General features: G+C 42.2%; 1 protein-coding gene across 1 annotated transcript in view; it reads right to left on the bottom strand.

Moving 5' to 3' along the window:
- The window catches only part of OTOA (otoancorin), a 38036-nt gene extending 20777 nt beyond the window's left edge, over positions 1-17259 (bottom strand). Inside the window, exons 1-18 of the mRNA XM_067306117.1 lie at positions 17181-17259; positions 16812-16840; positions 16689-16719; positions 16569-16596; positions 15609-15696; positions 13969-14100; positions 12343-12578; positions 12023-12126; positions 9426-9532; positions 8829-8968; positions 6456-6579; positions 5866-6081; positions 5147-5314; positions 4688-4828; positions 4025-4080; positions 3524-3641; positions 2931-3004; positions 991-1126 (exon numbers count right to left, since the gene is read on the bottom strand). Coding sequence (XP_067162218.1) covers positions 991-1126; positions 2931-3004; positions 3524-3641; positions 4025-4080; positions 4688-4828; positions 5147-5314; positions 5866-6081; positions 6456-6579; positions 8829-8968; positions 9426-9532; positions 12023-12126; positions 12343-12578; positions 13969-14100; positions 15609-15696; positions 16569-16596; positions 16689-16719; positions 16812-16840; positions 17181-17259 — 2007 coding nt within the window. The remainder of the gene's footprint in view (positions 1-990; positions 1127-2930; positions 3005-3523; positions 3642-4024; positions 4081-4687; positions 4829-5146; positions 5315-5865; positions 6082-6455; positions 6580-8828; positions 8969-9425; positions 9533-12022; positions 12127-12342; positions 12579-13968; positions 14101-15608; positions 15697-16568; positions 16597-16688; positions 16720-16811; positions 16841-17180) is intronic.
- Between the last annotated feature and the right edge of the window lie 2414 nt (positions 17260-19673).

Raw genomic sequence — 19673 nt, 5'->3', positions numbered from 1 at the left:
GGGTTTGGAAGGGACCTCTGGAGATCGCCTAGTCCAACCCCAACTGCTCAAAATTGGGTCAACTAGAGCAGGTTGCTCAGGGCCTTGTCCAGTCTGGTTTAGATTTTCTCCAAGGACGGAGACTTGACAACCTCTCTGGGCAACCTGTTCCAGTGTTTGATCACCCTTATAGTAAAAAAAGTTTTTTCTTATGTTTAAATGGAAATTCCCACATTTCAGTTTGTGCCCATTGTCTCTTGCCCTTTCAGTGGGCACCACTGAGAAGAGTCTGGCTCTGTCTTCTCTACTCCCTCCCATCAGGTATTTATGCACATTGGTAAGATCTCCCCTGAGCCTTTTCTTCTCCAGGAGAACAAATTCCAAACAGAGGCTTTATTTTGATCTACATGAGAATAAAGAAATTATTTTTGTTGAGCCAGAAACCCTTTCCACAGAGCTGTTTCAAAAGCAGTTCTGGGCAGCTCAGGGGTTACAGGGATGTTTGAGGTCTACAGACATCTAATTTCTGTCAGGAATAAATTGGTAGGTTGCTCAGCTGGCCATCACTGGCCTTGGACATGTACAATCCAGAAAATCACAAATGTTTTGCTCGGCCTTAAACATAAGACTTTAAGAGTTTCTCCAAGCCAGGCTACAGCCTAAGCTGCTCTTGCTTATGATAATGAAGAAATTAGCATGCCATGTCATTGCCTTTTGGGATGTCATGAGGTCACTGGCTTGGGGTTCACTGCACTAAGGTACTGTACGAACACAGAAGAGGAGAGCTGGTGTCTGAGAGCTCGCCCTCTATCTGTAGGAGACCACAGGCGGGACGCATGCGGAGAGGAGACTACAAGAAAGCATTACAACACTGTGGGGCACCACAGGTGAACACAGGGAGAAAAAACTACTACAACCACTTTCACTTAGTTTGGAGTTGTCAGCGGCTAATTACAGATTACTGTTTTGCAGCTCTCCCTCCCGCCACTGACCCCGTCCAGTCATGCCTACCAAACACTCCTGTACTTTTTGCAGGACAGTGCTCTTTTTGTGAAGGCTTGGATTCACAAGATCCATCTCAGTCTTTCCCAGACTCGCAATGAAAGGGACACACAAAGAGCCTGAAACATACTCCAGATACTCAACCCTGCAGAAAGAATTGAAACAGTCTCAGAATGTAAACCTGATCTTCGTGCACCCATAACCACACCCACAAAATCTGTGGTGACGGGAAAATTCAGATACCAGTCTAAACTTGAATAACTATAAACTGGGCAGGCCAGAAAGTTGCAAGCAATCCCCACCTTACTTTAGTTCACATCTTCTTCCAGCTCTTCACATCAGCCTCACTTCCAACAACGGCTAAGGGTTATAAATAGCTGTAAGGGGATGAAAGTGCTCTATTTGAGCTGTTCTAACACCATATGGAACAAGTGTGTCTCTAGTTCAGAAATTTTCCCCTTTCTCCTTTCTGTTAGGAATGAGTAGAGTTAATACCCAAACACAAAAGCTGGGAAAGGCCCTTGCTTCGGCAGTCTCCTTATTGACCATTTACTGCTTATCATCCCATGCTAGGCTAAAAAAAGGAGGTGGGGAAAGAAGAAAAAAGGATCCAGGCTCTGAAAACGTCTGTGAGCTGCTCAGCAGGAGCAGAAAGCAACGCAACGCAGGCGCTCGGGAGCCGAACAGGGACTCCGCGCTGAGATTGCAGAGCCCCTAATCGCAACACTGCCTATCCCTGTTCGTCTCCCCTGTGTTGGGGGAGAGGAAAAAACTCATCACCCAGTTTTGAATGCCACGTGGTAAGAATCCGTGCTACTTCCAGGCACCCAGGCTGCCTGGGAAGTTTTGCCTTGTATGGCCACTGTGTTGAAGTTAGGGTATACGAGGAAGTTTACTACCTCCTGTTGGCTCTGCACAGAGACACAAACAGAGTAAATGCAGCATCAAAACTTTAAAATAGGGAGGAGCATTTCCCCCTTCGCTGATGAATCAAGATGTGGTGGTGGGTTAAGAACAACAAGTAATTTTGGAGTAGGTTTCCTTTCTATGAAAGTGCAGGAAGAGCTGCCAAATTAAACCAAATGCTGCTGTTTTCCATCCGGAGCGGCAGCCAGCCTTTGCGAATGAAGCCACACTCCGAAGCGGTGCGAGCCCAGCCTGGCCCGTGTTTCTTTCACCTCTGACTCCGCAAGGCAAGGGCACCGGGGACCTCCGATGGCCCCGAACCAGCAACATGCAATTGTTTGACAAATTACTTGGTGCTGCACTTTGCAGAGTCTCTTGTATCAAAGTCTTTCTATTATTATTAATTCAGTGTTTTTAAATACAGTAGTGCTTTTTCAAACAGAATTATTTTCTTTTCACATTTTTGATCAGAATTTTTACTTTTTTTCAATTAAAAATATTCCAGGAAAAGAATAATTCTCTTTCCTTTTTTTTCCTCTTTCAGCTGGGGGGAAGAAAGAAATAAAAAAATGTGGGAACTAACAAGTGAGTAGCTGTACAATTCAGGATCTCCTATCAGGGTAAAATTATTATTTATTTCTGAGGGAAAAAGCTGTCACTAAATATTGCTTGGCCACTTACATATTGCAAAGTTTTGATTACTTACAAAAAATATTTTTAAACACATTGAAATGTTTTTAACCATACAGAGCAATATACTTGGGCAATAACCCGATGGCTTTATCTTACATGTCCATTCTCAAAAAACCCCAAACAAGTAAGCTCACGAAATAGCAACCAAAAATGGGCTATACTAAGAGATATCTGGTGTTACCAACTCTCAGTTGACATGGATTTTGTCTGTAATCAGGGACCACTTTTTACAAATTACCATTTGTTTGAACCATCAGTTTTGCTAGGACTGAAAGGGTTATTAAAAAAATGCTCACAAGGATTACTCAAAATGAATGCCGTAACTTAAGATGTAATACAATATAACTTACGGAAGCACCAGTAAGAAGAAGGGAGGCATAGATGCTTTGGAGACTTTCCAAAATTTCCAAGCCAAGCAATTAACCTAAGAACAACAGAAAAAAAAAGATCTTAAGTGTTCGTGAATTTTGAGGAAGAATAGGGATATGGTTTGTTTATTATAGCTTACAAATTAGCATAGATATAACCACGCATATTATCTTCAGAGAGCAGTTTTCTTTGACTTCTTTTACAAAGCAGTTTGGAATTTTCACTCTGTAGGCATCAGAGATGAAACAGCCTATATTTGGGTGCGTGAGAGCATTTATTTATGTTTCCAAAACTTACATATATTTCCAAACAGATTACTTATGAATTAACAAAAAGTTAGAAGGCCTGTAGAAATTTCTTGCAATTCCTAAGCAACATAAGAAATTGCAAAAATGAAATGTGCTAACAAACAAATTCATACATACAAGATTTGAATTAAATATGTTAACAGAGAGATCTGCACATATAAAATTTGGAAAAAAAAAAGAAAAAAGAACTAACCAAATTCTAATTTACATACAGTCTGGATATTGAGTAGCACGTTTATGTACACAAAGTCTTTTTTTTGTTTTACCTGATATGGAGAAAGCAGATGAAGATTCTTTTCAAAGAATTTAAAATGGTTTAAGAAAAAGTCTGCGCCCATACTTTCAATCAGCTGACAAGTTATTCCTTTCACAAGCTGTCCTGTGCTGATAGAGAAAGCAAAGTACAATCTCTTGAATATATGAGCAGGATCTAGTCTTCACTCTCCACAGCCATGTCCAAAGATATAATTTCTATGACCACCTTTATCTTCTCTCTCTCGTAATCTAAAGGCTTTGAAAGTAAAACTGTAACTAAATGGAAAAATGTCGACTGAGCCTTAAAATATCACAACCCCTGCAATGCTTTGATCCTGATTTTGGTTTTTGAGACCCTTTTAATGAGGAAGGTGAATTGACCTGGAGTACTAAGGAATGAATGATGCTGTATAAACATAGAACAGTACAAAATCACATAGTGTTTACCTCAAAGTCAATCTGATTACAAAACTAGACCTAAACCCCATTTCAAGAGAGACTACCATCCATACCTCAAGAGGTCAGCAGGAGAGCTTTTCTCAGACAATAATTTGTACAGATACAAAGCCTGAAATGAAAAATAGTATATATAAAGCTAATCTTTGGCAATACCATTGAAAGACACAAAAACTGCTACAGGATTTTGGTACATTTCTCTCTCTTATGTACTCTAAAAGCATTTCTGCAGTCCAGCTTTGCTAACCGCAATGCTTGGCATTGGATGCTGAACCTATTTTTTGCAGGACAAGACATCACTGACTTGCACTATGGGATAGAGTTAAACATGTTCAGGTCACACAACCACACAATAATTTAGGTTTGTAGGGATCTCTGGAGGCCGTCTGGCCCAACCTCTCATCTCCCTGGACAGAGCCAAAGGACCGGTTGTACATGCAAATGTCTAGTACACAGTACTTGAGAGAGAAAATTTATGTGGCAGAATCTTGAAGATTTTTAAACTCAGCATATTAACACTTCCCTTTAAGTAACAGTGTCTCAGAACGCTGCCTGGGCTCAGTGACCTCTGGTTGCTTATGTCAAGGTGTATTTGGGCTAGTTCCTTCCTTTTACCTATGTTCCTTTAACACATATGTGTTACATCACTTTTCCTACTCCTCCATCATATTAAATTGCAGTGGAAAGGGAAATTCATATAATTCAATAATAATTTTTACCTGGCTTCTTCTTAGTTCTTTTTCTTTCATCATTGAAGAATTATATCCAGTCTCCTTCCATAAATCAGAAAGAGATATTTCTTTAAAGAAATCCCCTTGTATATCTATGACTGATGAAGAAAAATCTCTAGATGCAGCTATCTAAAAAGAGGAAGAGGCAAATACATGACATTTTAGAAGTGATGTTTAGATTTACAGGATTTGTCCTTCTTTCAATTTTGTGTAACATTTCTCTTAAGAGAATAAAGGAAAAACATGTCTGTATTAAAAAGGCCAAGGAACTAAGCAAGACATAGCCTTCAAAGCATATCTGGTGTTCAGAAAAAATGCTAGGAATATTAACCATTGAGCTAAAACCCACATCTCAACAACAACATTTTAAATCATGCTGTGTGTATCTGGTCACTGTGCTCTTGTGCAAATAGACAGAACTTGCTACACACTGGAGTTTATAACTACCTTCCTGAGGATCCCTTGATGTTGTGCAGGTGACAAGTCAGATGAGTACTGGGATGTTGTGCCTCGAATAACCTGAGAAAGCTCCTTTGGGTTCATGCTGTAGAATGACTGGGTGCTAATTCCAGTTACCAAGGCACCCATTTGACTAACATTATGAAATGATAAAACCTAGAGAGAGAACAGAGCAAACAGACAGAAAGTTTTCTGATCTGTGAATAGCAGTCATATTTAAAAGCAAAAGTTAAAAAATAGATCAAAATTATTAATGTTGAACATCTAATACAATTCTTGCCTAGGGATGCACTTCTCTCAAATTTCTTTCAGTTCTGACAAGACTGTCCAAGGAACAAATGGGACAATTTTCCCAGAGGCTCCTTCTTTGAAACTTCAGAGAGGAGCCTGCTTCCTTCCACTGCAGTATATTTGAATATATAGTCTGGGATCTCTGAGCATGCAAACTCTGCTGCAAAGGGCAGTGATACAGACAAAATAATAAATATGACTGCCAACTGCAAATTATCATTCTCTCTGTTACTAGAGAACTATGTTAGGGGTTACAGTCTTGGATGCTTTTATTTGATTTGAACAGAATTTTCAGATCACTAACAGTATTAAGAAAGTCCCATATTGGCACAAACTTATCAAAATCTATAGCTATCATTGAGAAAAAGTCATCTCACTTTAAAAAATCAAACATAGGAAACTCGTATCAGACATACCTTTTCATAAGAGAGGTATTTACTGGCTAAAATCATAACTTGGCTTTTTGCCCATCCAGAGACTTGGTTTAATGTTGAAATAGCATTATGCACCGCTTCAGGTGACAAAGATTCCAGCTGACTTGAAGTCAGTCCAACCACAGCATCCGACAGAGATCCAAGCGTATCATTCAATGTCTGATTTTGCACAGCAATATTCAGGAGCTGAGCCTTGAGCTAAAGCGAATAAAAAAGGTAGACAGGAAATAAAAATCTGCCAAGAAGCAATCTCCATTATCACCCCAAACTGGAGTTTTGGAATAGGCACTGGCAAGCCTATTGCAACCATACACTTCATAAAAATTCAAAAGTAGAACCACAGTAGTCAAAAGAATATGGAATGTGAGGAAACAGAATGATAAAAAGAACGAGCAGCTGTAAAAGCCAAAAAATGGGCTTTTATTGTTTGCATTATATACTTAAGAACTATTTCCATTCATTTCTTCGATCCCAGGAATATTTCACTCTTTCCTTTCTGAATTGAAGAAGAAAGTCCCCCCTCCTCTGTGTTCAGGATTAGGTTAGGCAAGAGGAATGAACACCGTACCCACCTTCTGAACTTCAGCCTGGAAACCTCTCAACTGGTTGCATTTAATCATTTGATGAAGCAAAGCCCGGGCCACAGTGGCATCCATCTGTTCCATGTCATCATAAAAGCAAACCAATAAACCCAGCCTGTACAGAAGAAATACATTAGCTGTCTTCTGAAATGACTGATGTCACTCTCAGGAAAGTGAACTATAGTATGATATACCCTACTTCTGCTCAAAACCTCTGGGTCATTGCTGTTTGTGACTAATGCCTTAAACTGCAATCTTTAAAACTCCACATGGCCTGAGATTCGGTTATGAGAGCAATGCTCTGTACTCTACATTCAATTAAACTCTACCCAAAATGCTTTTGCTGTCAGCATTTAAGTCTTCCCGACTCCATCGGCCCAGGCAGGCCCTTCGCTGCTGCCAGGCTCTGCTGCCCTTGGCAGAACGGGGAGTGCAGCCTCCACTTTGAAAAGGACGAAGGGCTGTTAAGAAGTCTCTAGAAGCGGCTTGCTGAATTCTTATCTGGATTCTTTGGATGATTTAAACTCTGCTTTAAATGCAGCTTGGATTTCACATGTCAGGTAATTCATTCGTGTGTTGGAGCAGCAGCTAGAGCATTGCACAGCCTCTCGTGAGCGTTTCAGGTTTAACCAAAGCCCGCTGTATCTCACATCAAACACGGCTGCTTATCCATGCCGCAGCCAGTTATACGACCGGCCACTGGGTGGATGTACTTGGATTATAACACAACCATTCAACCCTGGTTATGAGAAAACCCACCAAGGCTCATGGTCTCAGCTGTGCCAGCAGAGCAGTTTGCAGGTGCAGGCAGAGTCTCGACTGTGGTGTCCAGGTGTGAAGGAGATCAACAGCGGACAGTGCTGCAGCACTATTATAAACTCATTAAAAACCTGCAGTGCAGACAGGCTCAGCTTTTAGTTCCTCCAGTCCCTCAGCAGCAGCCTGCTTAGTGCTGTAATGAAATACTGCTTCAGCAGCCCATCAGAATTCATGGGACATCATCAAACTAACACACAAATCAAAGAAATATCTGTAACTGCAATTTTATAACAAATAATTACCATCTGATGCATTATCACATAGCCACCAAGAGCTCTTCCTCTCCTTTGGGATTAGCAGCAATGAATAATATTACTTCATAAAAGTAAAAGTGCATTTAAATCATCAGTATGCTTAAAATGAGTAATATAAAATAAGTGCACTGTAAAAATGGAATATATTAAGGATTATGGAGCATGACATTTCTCTCATTTGTAAGAATCTGGCACCTCTCATGAGTGGTAAAATCATTTTTAAGATTTCTGACATTGAAACTTAGAGTGTGGGCATAATTCTTCTCTCACTTACATCACCAAAAATCAACAACACTTCATGGAAGTCAATGAGTTACAGTGCAATAATGACAGGAGTTCTGAAGCCATAAAGCATGTTCTCCATTAGTTTAAAACTCCAAGGTATTCCCCAAGGAGACTAGAAATCACTTCAGACAGTGGTGTCTTGGGACTAAATACATACATTTATATGACAGTGTAAATGTAGACTACAGCACTTTCTTGCAGGTGGCTCACACCTACTGCATATTTATGAATAAGAGCAGTTTATTTTATTTTTTTATTATTGTTAAAGCAAGTTCAGTGCTGACTGACAGCCCTGAAAACGCAGCTTCCCATTTGCACACGTAGCAGTCACAAGCATTCAGCTGCGGCTCACCTCTACCCCGCAGGACTATCCATAAAGAGGGCGGCAGAACCGGCTTTTTACCAGTTCACTTCTTGACCTCCCTGGTGACACCCATGTCAGGTAAACACCACTCGCAGCCCCGGGCAGCATGAGATAAGATTTTCTCCTTAAGTCCTAACGGTAACATGATTTCCACAAAACAGCTCCACCTTCAGTGATTCAGACGGTCAAGGTGGCTTCTGTCCCGCTATCCCAATTTGCCTTATTGTACCTGCTCCCCCTCGCTTGCCTGTTTTGCCCGTTTCTCATAGCCGGCAGCGAGGCTCAGGCTGCAAGCGCAAGTCAGGTGGCTGCGAGAGTCAGAAGTGCCTTTCGCTGCTGCGCTCAAGGTCTCTCCTAGTTCCCCAAAGAAGCAATCCCGTTACCAACACTACAGACAACTCTTTGCTGCGGAGCAGGAGACAAAGCACCAGCTAATTAGGTGGACCTCCAAAAATCCATAAAGTAGCAACAGTTCTTCATTGCTACTAACCAGGGTTGGACTGCAGTCTAGATTTTTCTGCTGGAAGGAAAAGGCTATGCCCCATCAACAACCTCGTCAGCTATTTATCGCTTACGCCCCTCTCTCTTCACCAGACTTATTTGTTCTCTCCATACACTGCCAGAAAAAGAGAGGAGTCTTGCCTGTAGATAGTGGAAGTGTTTCTCATATCAAATCCTGATGAGTTTATTCTTTCTAGGAAAGCTTGTGCGAGCTCTGGTGTGATATCATACACTGTATCCAACTGCTTCGTTGCGTTGTCATAGCTAATGAACAGTCTTATCTATTTAGCACAAATAAAATCATGTGTCAGGATTATGGAACTATTACATCCATTAAAATATATGTTTGACACTACAAATTAATTGACTCCATTCATGTTATAGTGAAAGGAACAAGATAAATTGCATAATAAAGAATTTTTGAAGGCAAAGTTGAGTAAGTGATTCCCTGTCAAACTTCCGAATAATTTGAGGGTCTTCTATCATGGGTCCCTGTCCTTCTTCCAGTACAAGTCACAGAAGTCTGATACAGATAAATAATTGCATATAAATGTTAGACACTTTTGAATTATAAAAAGAGAGGAATATTTGGTTAACAATTGACTTGGATTCACTTTATATCTAAGTAATTAAAAATAACTAAACTTCTCTTTCATGTTTAAGTTTGCAGTTGTGTTCATACTGTTTGTATCTCACATCATTTGACAATGATATATCCAACCACATTTTGTTACTTACTTCATTGAGACTAATTTTCAGAATTTCTTCTAAAGGGAGATGGACCATGTATCTTCCCAAAATCCATAAGTTTTCTGCACTGACCCAAGAAGTTGACTCATTGAACTCTGTTTTGTACAAATAAATACTCACTACAATGTTAAGAACATTATTATTTTTCAAATATATCGTACCCAGTACATTATTATTAGCAAATAATCAAAAAATACCTGCAAATCAGAAAAGTGCTTAACACAGAAAGCAGGTTAACTCCATTAGCCAGTTTTTAGCACCACATTTTTTTTTTTATAAGTCCATACTTTTTTAATGAAAATTAACTAGTGTTTCAAATGTCTCAAATTTTCTCATATGAAAATGATTAAACTTTTATGTTGTTAAATTAAAAAAAAGAAAAAGTATGGGGTGGGAGAAATTAAATCAATAGTATTAAATATGGAGGAGCATTTTTTAATTTAGTTTTCCTCATCACATATATTATTTAATAGCACCAGGAAGCCATGCTACTTCATAACACTTTATATATCTTAGGTACTATTACTGGTGCTATCACTTATTTCAGGAATACACAGTACTAATAATGGAGAAAATTAAAAATCAGTCGTATAGCTATGTGGAAAAAGGTTGGCAAAAATATAAAATACTGCCTAACAATTAAAAATGTCATTCATTTAGCAATGCTCTTCCCAAGGACTGCAAAGTACTTTATACAAAATCAAGATCCAAACACCCCTGAGAAAAAGTTATTTCATGGACTAGGCAGGTAATCTGAGCCACAAAGACTTTGTTTTCTCCAAAGCATCATAACTTGGATGCTCAATGCGATGATACCCCCGAACAGTTCAACAACACTGATCACTCACAACTCTATTAAAATAATATCAGCAACACATTTTGCAGAGTTTTCAGCCCCTGAAGAAAACAGCCTACAAATATCAGAAACCGAAGAACCCTATTCAGTAACCGATTTTTGAGAACACAGCCCTAAGAGCCGTAGCTGCGCCAACGCAGCGCTCCCAGCAGAACCGTCCGCCAGGCCCCTGCTCTCCTAAGCGATGTTACCTCGCCTCACCAGGGGTAATAAGAGAGTGGAAGGAGGCAACAGAAGAGGAAAACAAAAACTATCACAATTTAAAGATGTTGACTGTGGCATTAAGGAGAAGAGCAGACTTGCAGTTATCAACCCTAGTAACGGCGTTTCCCCAAAGCTGTTTTGTTCTTTATAAATGAGGTATAAAACTCGGTATTTACAGCCTCCTGTTTTTGTAAAGGCCACCAGCCCGCTTCACCTCCGAATACGCTGGCATTTTTAATACGGAAGACGAGACCCGGCTGAGCGACAAAGACGTTTCCCGAAGGCCGTGATTCCCGGACCCCCAGAACGACACGTCCTCTCTCGCCAGCCCAGCGACCCGGCTCGACCCGGTGCGGACCGGCGCGGATGGGGGAGCCTCTGCGCCCCAGGCTCGCGGCCGGCTCCGTCACCGCAGCCAGCAGGAGGGCTGGGAGGCAGCCCGGGAAACACCACCCAAACGAGGACGGATGGATTTACCCGTCTGCCCCGCAGCCGGAGCAGCAACCGGGACCTGGAAGAGGCATGGTAGCCTGCAGCCCCCCCTTAGCTGGGTGCTCTTTTAAAAATTGAGGGTTTCAGGCACAAGCCAGGATGCCTGATAATGTGAATTTTTCCCAGTACTGCTGCGCATCAGGCAAGTAGTGCAGCTTGGCGTCCGCGGCTATGGAGGGGCAGTAACGCTGCCCCACGGCAGGGCTGCGAGCTTCGCCCCTAGGACTTCACAGATCGGTGTTTCAAAACGGCAGCGGTCCCCGGAGCCAGACTTTGCTCCACTGAAGCAAGCGGGCACTTTGCCTTCAATTTCCAGAGGAAGAAGAGGAAGAAGAACATCCAAAAGCCTCCGATGCTCCTGCAGCAGTGCTGCTGGGCCGTTCAGCGAAGCCCCCTCCCTGCCCTGATGCGCCAGCGCTGCCGCTGCTTTACAGCCCCCTCGTGGAGTCTGCCCCGCACTGTCCCAGCCCTGACGCAGCTGCTTGAGACACGCATTAACAAGGCAAACATGCAAAAATGCATAAAATCGGAGGAGGTAACATTAATTCACTTTTTTATCGTCTTGTTGCTTTTCTGAGTGAGTCGTTGCCATGCACAGTAGAGCTTTCACGCTTCCTGCATTTTTTGCTTTATTTTTTAAGCAGTATATTGGCTCATGTATGCCACGATAGATCTATTTTTCTAGTGTGGATCGGAGTTCAGAAATGAACAACCCACCTGTGCAGAGCGCCTGGCCACTGCGCCCTCTTAAAGCCTTCGGAAAAGGACTCGAACAGAGAGACTTTGTGCCTAGCTCTGTGCAGAACAGCAGTGGTGAAAAACCAGCATCATTAGAAAACTACTTGTTGTGGACAATAAACATATTATGTTTACTGTATTTTGGAGCAAAGTAAGGTATTCAAGACAATTGATCATAAAACAGTCCTCTCTTAAACGGGGAAATAATTCAACACAATGGACAGACCTTTTGCTGACTGTTTTTCTGTTACTATACATAAGGAAGGAGGAAAGACCTGGTTTGCACATAACATACCACTGGCGTTATAGGATTTCTGTAGAATCTGCTTCATCCAGCTGTACAGAGCTTTCTGTGCATTTGCTGAAGTTTTGTCGTACAGGTCCTTGAATACTGTTGATCTAAGTGATACAACAGCATATGAATTCACTAAGGAGTAAACTTTCTCTTAAAATGACAGACATGGACAAATATTTTTAGAAACAGCAACATATAATCAGAAAGTTTTACCTGCAAAATAGGTACAGAGACCATATAGTAACCTCATTTTACAAGTATATATAAGCAGTAACTGCTACAAATTATTAATTGTATTGACTGGAAAATAAATGGCTTACAAGTTTCTGAAAGCATCCTCCTGCAGGTCCTTTGGGAGGCTCCCAATGACACCAGGTTGGAGATAGCGCACTGCTGACACACGCAGCACCTGGCTCAGGATATCCACACACTCCATAGCACTCAAAGCCAGGAAACATTTTTCCAATGTTATAAGGAACAAGGTCCTGTTTACTCCTGGGCTTTGAAAAACCTTCTCTCTAATCTTGTCCAAATCAAGAATAATATTTCCCATTTCCTGCAAGCAACAAACAGTTAAAAGAATGTCTCTCTGATTAATTCAATATATTGTTCATTTTGAAGCCTGACAAAAAGCAGTGTACAAACAATATGGTGCTATTCTGAAGAAGAGCAGCTGCAAAATATTGTCTGGTTGCATTACTTAAGATAATTCCTTTCTGCTGTTGGCCAGACACCAGCTTGAATCTTTTACCAGAATCAAAATGAAAAGCAGAAAAAGTATCGAAATGGCTGAAGTTACACTGTGTGCTTCCATGAAAGATTTAGATACCTGGAAAAATGAAAGGGCTGTGGAATAGAACGGGTATGATTTCATATATAATTTAATGCAGAGACATCTCTGGAAGAGACTTTTTCCCATGCAGTATTTCTTGCAGCCATTACTACAAACATCCCCGCCAGAAGGCTGGGCAATATTAAAGAAAGAAACCAAAGGCACAAAGTCACCCTGGCTGAGGATGGGTTATCGGGCTGTTCTCCAGCTCACAAGCCGACGTGCCCAGGACAGCACGTCCAGGGCTGGCAGCTCCAGGCCTGGTGATTTGTTACTCCGGTATAATCCATCCTGGAAGGACTCGGGAATAGCACGTGGGAAGGGGGAGCTCACAGCTCGCAGTCAGGGTGTGCGGGCTGCTGATCTGGCTCCGGGTGCACGTCGCGGCCCTGCCCTGTGCGCTTTGGCACGGGGATTATACAGTGCTTGTCCTGGGCTGTCACCTCCTGCGTCTGCGGAAACGTCCTCTATTTCTCCCAGATTAATCTCCCCCTCCAAAGACACCCGTGTTGATGGCCTGCCTCGCAGCAGGGAGATGCCAAGCACTCACGCGGCAGGCTACGAGCCCGGCCCTGCAAGGGGAGCCCCTCCGCGCGGCACCCCTGACCTTGCAGGGACCCCACACATTTAAGATAGATCACCCAGAACCTACCGCTGGGGCAAGCAAATGCTGTCACGCTGCCTCCCCTCCAAATTGCCTAATGATTTGCTTGCATGCTCCCATACCTAATCAAAAAGATAATTAATTTCACCCTCTTTAGTCAGCTTGGTTCCCTTTCCAGCCACTGAGGAGAAGCAGGTACTCCCAGAGAAGAGCTGCTCCTACCTGCCTTAGGTGTCCATGCAGGACAGGCAAACCGTTCTCTGGAGACATGTCTCTCCCAACAATTACAGAGAAAATCCAGATGACTGACCGAGAGTAGGCACCAAACTTTTAGGCAGCAAGTCTAGAGTTAGATGAAACGAGCCCAACCTAAAGGGAGGGATGCTGGAATCGAATCCACACCAGCAACGCACCAGCGCACAAGGTGCCCTGCGAGCCCCTCGGCCGGGCCCACTCCCGTTCATCCGAACCTTTGAGAGCAGCTTTTTCGCACAGCGCAAAGTGACTTACCAGGCGCTCCTTTCTGCTGTTGAAGAGATATTTCATTGCAGTTTGAAACTGCTGCTGACCAAGCTGTTGAAATTCGGATAGTAGTTGCCTAGGCTGGTATAAAAGGTTCTTCAGGTAACTCTTTATGGACATCTGAAGTATAGAAAAACAATAATAATATACATGGAACTCACAGCATTTTACTGGGGGGCATCTTTTACTCCCTGAGAATCTCCGTTTAAGGAGAGAGAAGTGCTAAGCTTCCAGTACTGCCTGTGTCGTCAATGACTAGAACAACTATACTCAACACAAACGGTAAACAAAAATAATCTCAATTTAATGCTGAAAGATAAAAATTTTGAAATCCTATTCCTGGCTTCATGAGCAAGTCCCATTTAACAGGAATTCCTCAGTTTCTCCCTTTGTGAAAACAAGAATAATGCTTCTCTGCTTCACAGCAGAGCTGTGAAAACAAACTTTTAAAAGTGCTCTAAAAACCATGTACAGTGTCCATATTATTATTACCTAAAAAAAGGAAAGAAACATGAAATTATATGGCACAAAAAGTCTGCAGCAAGTCATAAGCTGAAAATAGACTCTCTCACATCAAACTGCATTACCCGTTAACAGTCTAGTGCCTGTTTTGAAACTCTGAGGGGAATTATAACCTTGGAACAGAAGCACTGTGAGGCTCATTAGCACCAGACTGTAGTAAAATCCACTCAAATTCCCAACAGAACCGTTTCAGAATTGGTCTGGAATTTGAGTTGCACTGAATCTTGGTTGTCTTTGCTTAGTCTGCATTACAACCAACAAATATTAACACAGTTAGGTTCTGCAAAACCCTCGCTGCCTGGGGAGCCCATGGCTGACTACAGTCACAAGTGTTAATAAAACTGATCTGTACAAGCGAATTTTAAAGACACTAAGAGCAAACGGGCAGAGGCGGTGTTAGTCTTGCGTAGGTTTAGAAGAGCTGAGACAATAAATGGCCCTTGGGAAATGGATTCAAACACTTGGAAGTGTATGAGCGGGGGCTTTTGGGGAGCGTCTGAAACCCAGACTGCACATTTGACATTCTCCTCTGTGTGCAGCCAGGGAGGTGGGAGGAATTCAGGTTTTCACTAGCAGGCTACAGCTCCACTTAAACCGACGGAGTTGTGGGATTTGGTTCATGGCCACCACAGTGACAATGGATAACGAACAACAACCATTTCCTACGTCACTTCCACAGGGACGTTTACAAAAATAGTTCAGAGGAGCCATAAAAGGCGGAAGTATTTTGTAGGATACCCTAAAGCCTCCCACTCCATCAGAAGCAATGCAAACTACAGCCATGGTCATAGTTTGGGAGAAACTTGCCATTTTATGGAAAACGGCATGTGTATACACTCAACTCAGAAACAAAAACACTGAGCCTGAAAACTAGTTTTTGCTTTCTGTCAGAGGAGAAGCAAAAAGGTCTCTTTTCTTCAGTCTTTGTATACTGCTGCAATCTTAGAAAAAAAAAGACACTGTTCCTATTTCATAGTTAGCTGCTATGTTACAAAGACCTATTAGTTATCTCTATTACTGACCATCTAGTTTTGGCTGCAGAGATAGGTTGTCTTTTTCATTCTCTTTTTTAATAAGAATTCTGATGTATTTTAAATGGTACAAACCTGTAAGCTGCTAAGAGTAAACATAACTTCTTGGGCATGAAAATATGCCATGACTTTTGTAAGCATATCTGCTGTCCAGACATTAGAACTGCAATGGAAAACAGGAGCAAAAATGCCAGTAAAATAATGCAACATGTAAAATAGTAGACTACAAGACAAAATAAGAATACGAGAAGCACTGTTACTAACACCATAATGACATAAGTATTCAGCTTTTTGTCCTAACCAGATTAATAGCCAATTGATTGAATGCAATGAAAATGAGTGGGTCAATGAGGAACGGAATTAATTAACGGTGTTTTTCTTCTTCAAACTCCACATCACAAGAATCTCAGTTTTCCAGCATGTCACCATTAGTACCATCTCCAGCCATGAGACAAGCTGTGCAGTGGCTAGTCCAGCGCCACAGCCCATCGTGCCTTTCGTGACCTGCATGGAGAGTGCACAGCGACTAATTTCTGCTGCCTTTCCCTCAGCAGTGTTTCTTCTTTACCTAGCCATTGATTTTCTCAAAATACGTAGGAATGGAACTGCCTCTGAGGCTTGTACTAATCTTTCAAATTTAGACAAAACCAGCAAATAATTCAGAGAAGTTACTAGGAGCTGGAGGAAAAGGGATGGATGGGGGATGGAGCAGGACTGAAAGCCAAAAGATGGTCAGAAAGCTGGAACCACACCTTAAGAAGCCTTTCTAAAACATATGAACAAAGTTAATTATCAAAGCTTGTGAAAACTGTAGCTTGTATTTATTTTTAGCTTCACTCTGTGCATATTTTTTGCATTATCACAAAAAACAGTTTATTCCTACTAAAGAGGAAGTACTTCCCACAGTAGATCTAAATCGAAGCAATCATATGTGCCAATTTCATTCCATCCGTAATGTTCCAGCACTGTGGAAATGAAACAGATCTGAAGCGCAAGATAACAGTGAAAATTAAGATGGCAAGAGTGATACATTACCTCTGGAAATGAAGTATATCAAGGAGAGCTACACATGAAAAATTGAACAGAAAGGGTTATTGTGAGATACTGAGTTTAGTTCCTTTTAGAAACGTAAGTAGGAACAATTTTGCACATTACCATTCAGGTATTTTCCAGTTATTACTTCCTCCTAATGAACAAAAATGATAAGTATAGGTAATAACATATGTAGTTTTAGATTATTATAAAATGTTATTAAAGAGATCAAATAGAAATACTAACCACAGCTTTGTGTAATAATGGAGGTAAACCTGTAAAAGATTATCCTGTTAATAAAACTGATTTAATGTTTTACCCTCAAAAGCGTTACACAAAAATATATATATCGTATTCACTGATCAAAGCAATATGTACACAGATTTAATTTAATACTGTTTGGATTAAATGTATTTACAGAAAAAAACCCAGTGAAAATAAAAGGCTGTTAAACAATAAACAATGTTTGCCAAATTCTTTGCTGGCATAGCTCCATGAAGTCATGAGAGCAGGGAATATGGTCCTAGTTACTAAATAGTACTGTATCTATTTTATTACACATAGTTTTTTCAGTCCACACAAATTATATCCCTCATATAAGATTTCTGATCTTACCTTCAGAGTTCTGACTGTGTGTAATCTCAGCATGATTCATTAATATCAATAAGAACCATATCTTCAAAAGACTGGACATTTCTCCTAGAGTTTATTAGAATCAGAAGATATTTGGATCGAAAAGGAAAAGAAAAAGAATAGAGTCAAAAGGCAGTATCCACCCAAAACTTGCATAGCTATAAATCAGAGACAGACTGAGCTGCTGAGTACAGACTAAGATCAGCATGATCTAAGGATGCTTGCTCCCAACTTTTTAATTTAGATCTTTTTCCAGGATAGAGATATATTTTAAGCAAATACAAGCCCACTAAGCGTGCATGTGCAGCCAGGCTTCTTTCCCTTTCACCAAGCAGCTCTTAGTTTTCCTTCTAGTAGCACCGTTTATTTGCTAAGCCATCGTCCAACTGAACATGATTTAAAAGCAATTTAGTTAAAAAAAAATTTTTTTAAACACAGATAAAATCAAAAAGAAACAGGCAGAGGGGGTGAAAAAGGAAATAGTAAAGAAACGCCAAACAACCCCTAAGCCTTTTCTAGCATGTTATGTTGCCTGCATGTGCGGAAGGGGTCAGGAGCCTCCCGTTTGCAGGGAGCCACCCCAAAACGCAGCCGGCGGGAGGGCCCGGCCGCCTTGCTCGCCCCGCTGCAGCGCAGAGGGCCCCGGGCAAGGGGGGCGAAGGGGCGCTCCCGGCCCCGGGGCCGCCCGGCTGCAGAGAAGGGGAGAAACAGCCTTGTGCGGAGGGAAAGGAGCATGTGGGAAATGGTGTTCAAAACCACGCCGCTTCATTTACTCTGATCTGAGTGCTAGTCTTTGCGCTTTGAGAAGTGCACCATCAATTTTTCACCGCCAGCTGGGACCTAGCTCTTAGGCATTTTAGTAGCTTTTGCCATCCTGCTGTCCTGTGCTCTGTGCCATAAAGATCACTGAAGGACAAATTGCTGGAAGGGCAGCAATGGGATATCCAGAGCTACTTTAACGCATTTTGCATCCCTTTACTGGAGAGAGGATTTTCTGCCTCAGGACCCTCAGCTTGGCACCTGGCCCGGCAGTGAGGGTCACCTTCGCCACAGGTAAAACAGTGAACTAATCCGAGACGTTTGAGGATGCCCTGCTCTACAGACTGCAGCTTCTCGCATTGAGATTAGTCCATAATTTTAACAAGTGACACAGCAGGCCTTGCCAGCAAACCTTGCTCTGAGCCTGAGATCACCGTGTTAGGTTTTCTCTCCCTTTCCTTCATTTCAAGGGCTTATCTGCAGCCACATTTAATTTCTTTTGGTTGCTGAATTTGGATCCATTCTCTCTCTTTTCCTTTTTAATTTTTTTTCTGTTAAGCTCTCTGCCATAGACGGAGCTATAGATTTGAACATTTGATAAATACGAACGCCTTTTTCAGATTGTTTAATCACATGCATCAGCAAGGTACTCTTTTTATGAAAAAATCTTTTCAACAGCCTCCAGCGATGCCTCAGTCTAATTCAAATCTGTGGCTTCACTCTTACAATGGGAGTGACTCAAACCGGGAGATGATGAAAAATTTAAACATTAGCCTTTAAGAAGTTACTGCCTCTGTCCTGTTCTTGCACGCACTGAAACCCTTTTCAGCTATTCTTTTGGGAGCGCCACAGTGCATGTCCCCCATTCAGACGTATCTGGTTTCTTAGACAATGAACTTTTTTGTGTTTGTTTCTGCCTTTGCCCTATTAATTTTGCAGTAAGGTTTGATTACTCTGCACAGCTTAAATCATACCACCAAAGTCAACCCTGATTTGTTTGTTCCAACTCATTCACTTTGATCAGGGAATGTATTTTAATTAAAGCATACTAAATTAACATATAAGGAGATTAAATGCTAAGGAAACTGGTGTTTCATCCTGACCAACTGCAATAGGCAATCAGCAGGTGCAGAGGAAATCTGCTGCGAAATAGCCCTGCTCGGTAAGACCCTTTTCAGGATGAAGCATTTCCCTTTGCCAATGAAATTAGCCCATTTGCAAAAATTCACAGGAGCCTTTAGGCAATCCCAAGTCACCCTGTGGCTCTGCAGATCCCATCGAGCAGTCCCCCGAGAGCCTGCCAGCACCACGGCTGCCAGCGCTGCGATCGGATCTCCAGGATGGTTGTGGGGAGCTCCTGGGCTGCCCTCTCCACTTGCTCCCCAAACGCACACTTTTCCATGTAAAGAAATCCTAGACTTCGTACCGCTTGCTCCTCTGAGCCAGCCAGCGCCTTATCTGAAGCGTGATAAGCAGGAAGGTAACCTCGTAACCAGAGGCGGGCTGATAACCCCGCGCGCTGCTGCTGCCCGTCCTCCCCCTCGCAGCCAGGCTCTCGGCAGAGGAGCCTCCCTGCAGCGCGGGACCCTCGGGGGGCTCCGGCTGCAAAAGGAGGGGGAAGGGAAGAGGTGCCGGCCCTCGCGGCACCCGCGGGAGAGCCAGGGCCCCACGGCCCCTTACCTGCCTCGGCGCGCGCCTGCCGCCCCGCGCTCCGGC

Source organism: Apteryx mantelli, chromosome 16 (genome assembly GCF_036417845.1).
Source record: "Apteryx mantelli isolate bAptMan1 chromosome 16, bAptMan1.hap1, whole genome shotgun sequence".
Lineage (NCBI taxonomy): Eukaryota > Metazoa > Chordata > Aves > Apterygiformes > Apterygidae > Apteryx > Apteryx mantelli.
Note: the sequence above shows the minus strand (reverse complement) of the source record. Positions and strands in the feature narration are given on the sequence as shown.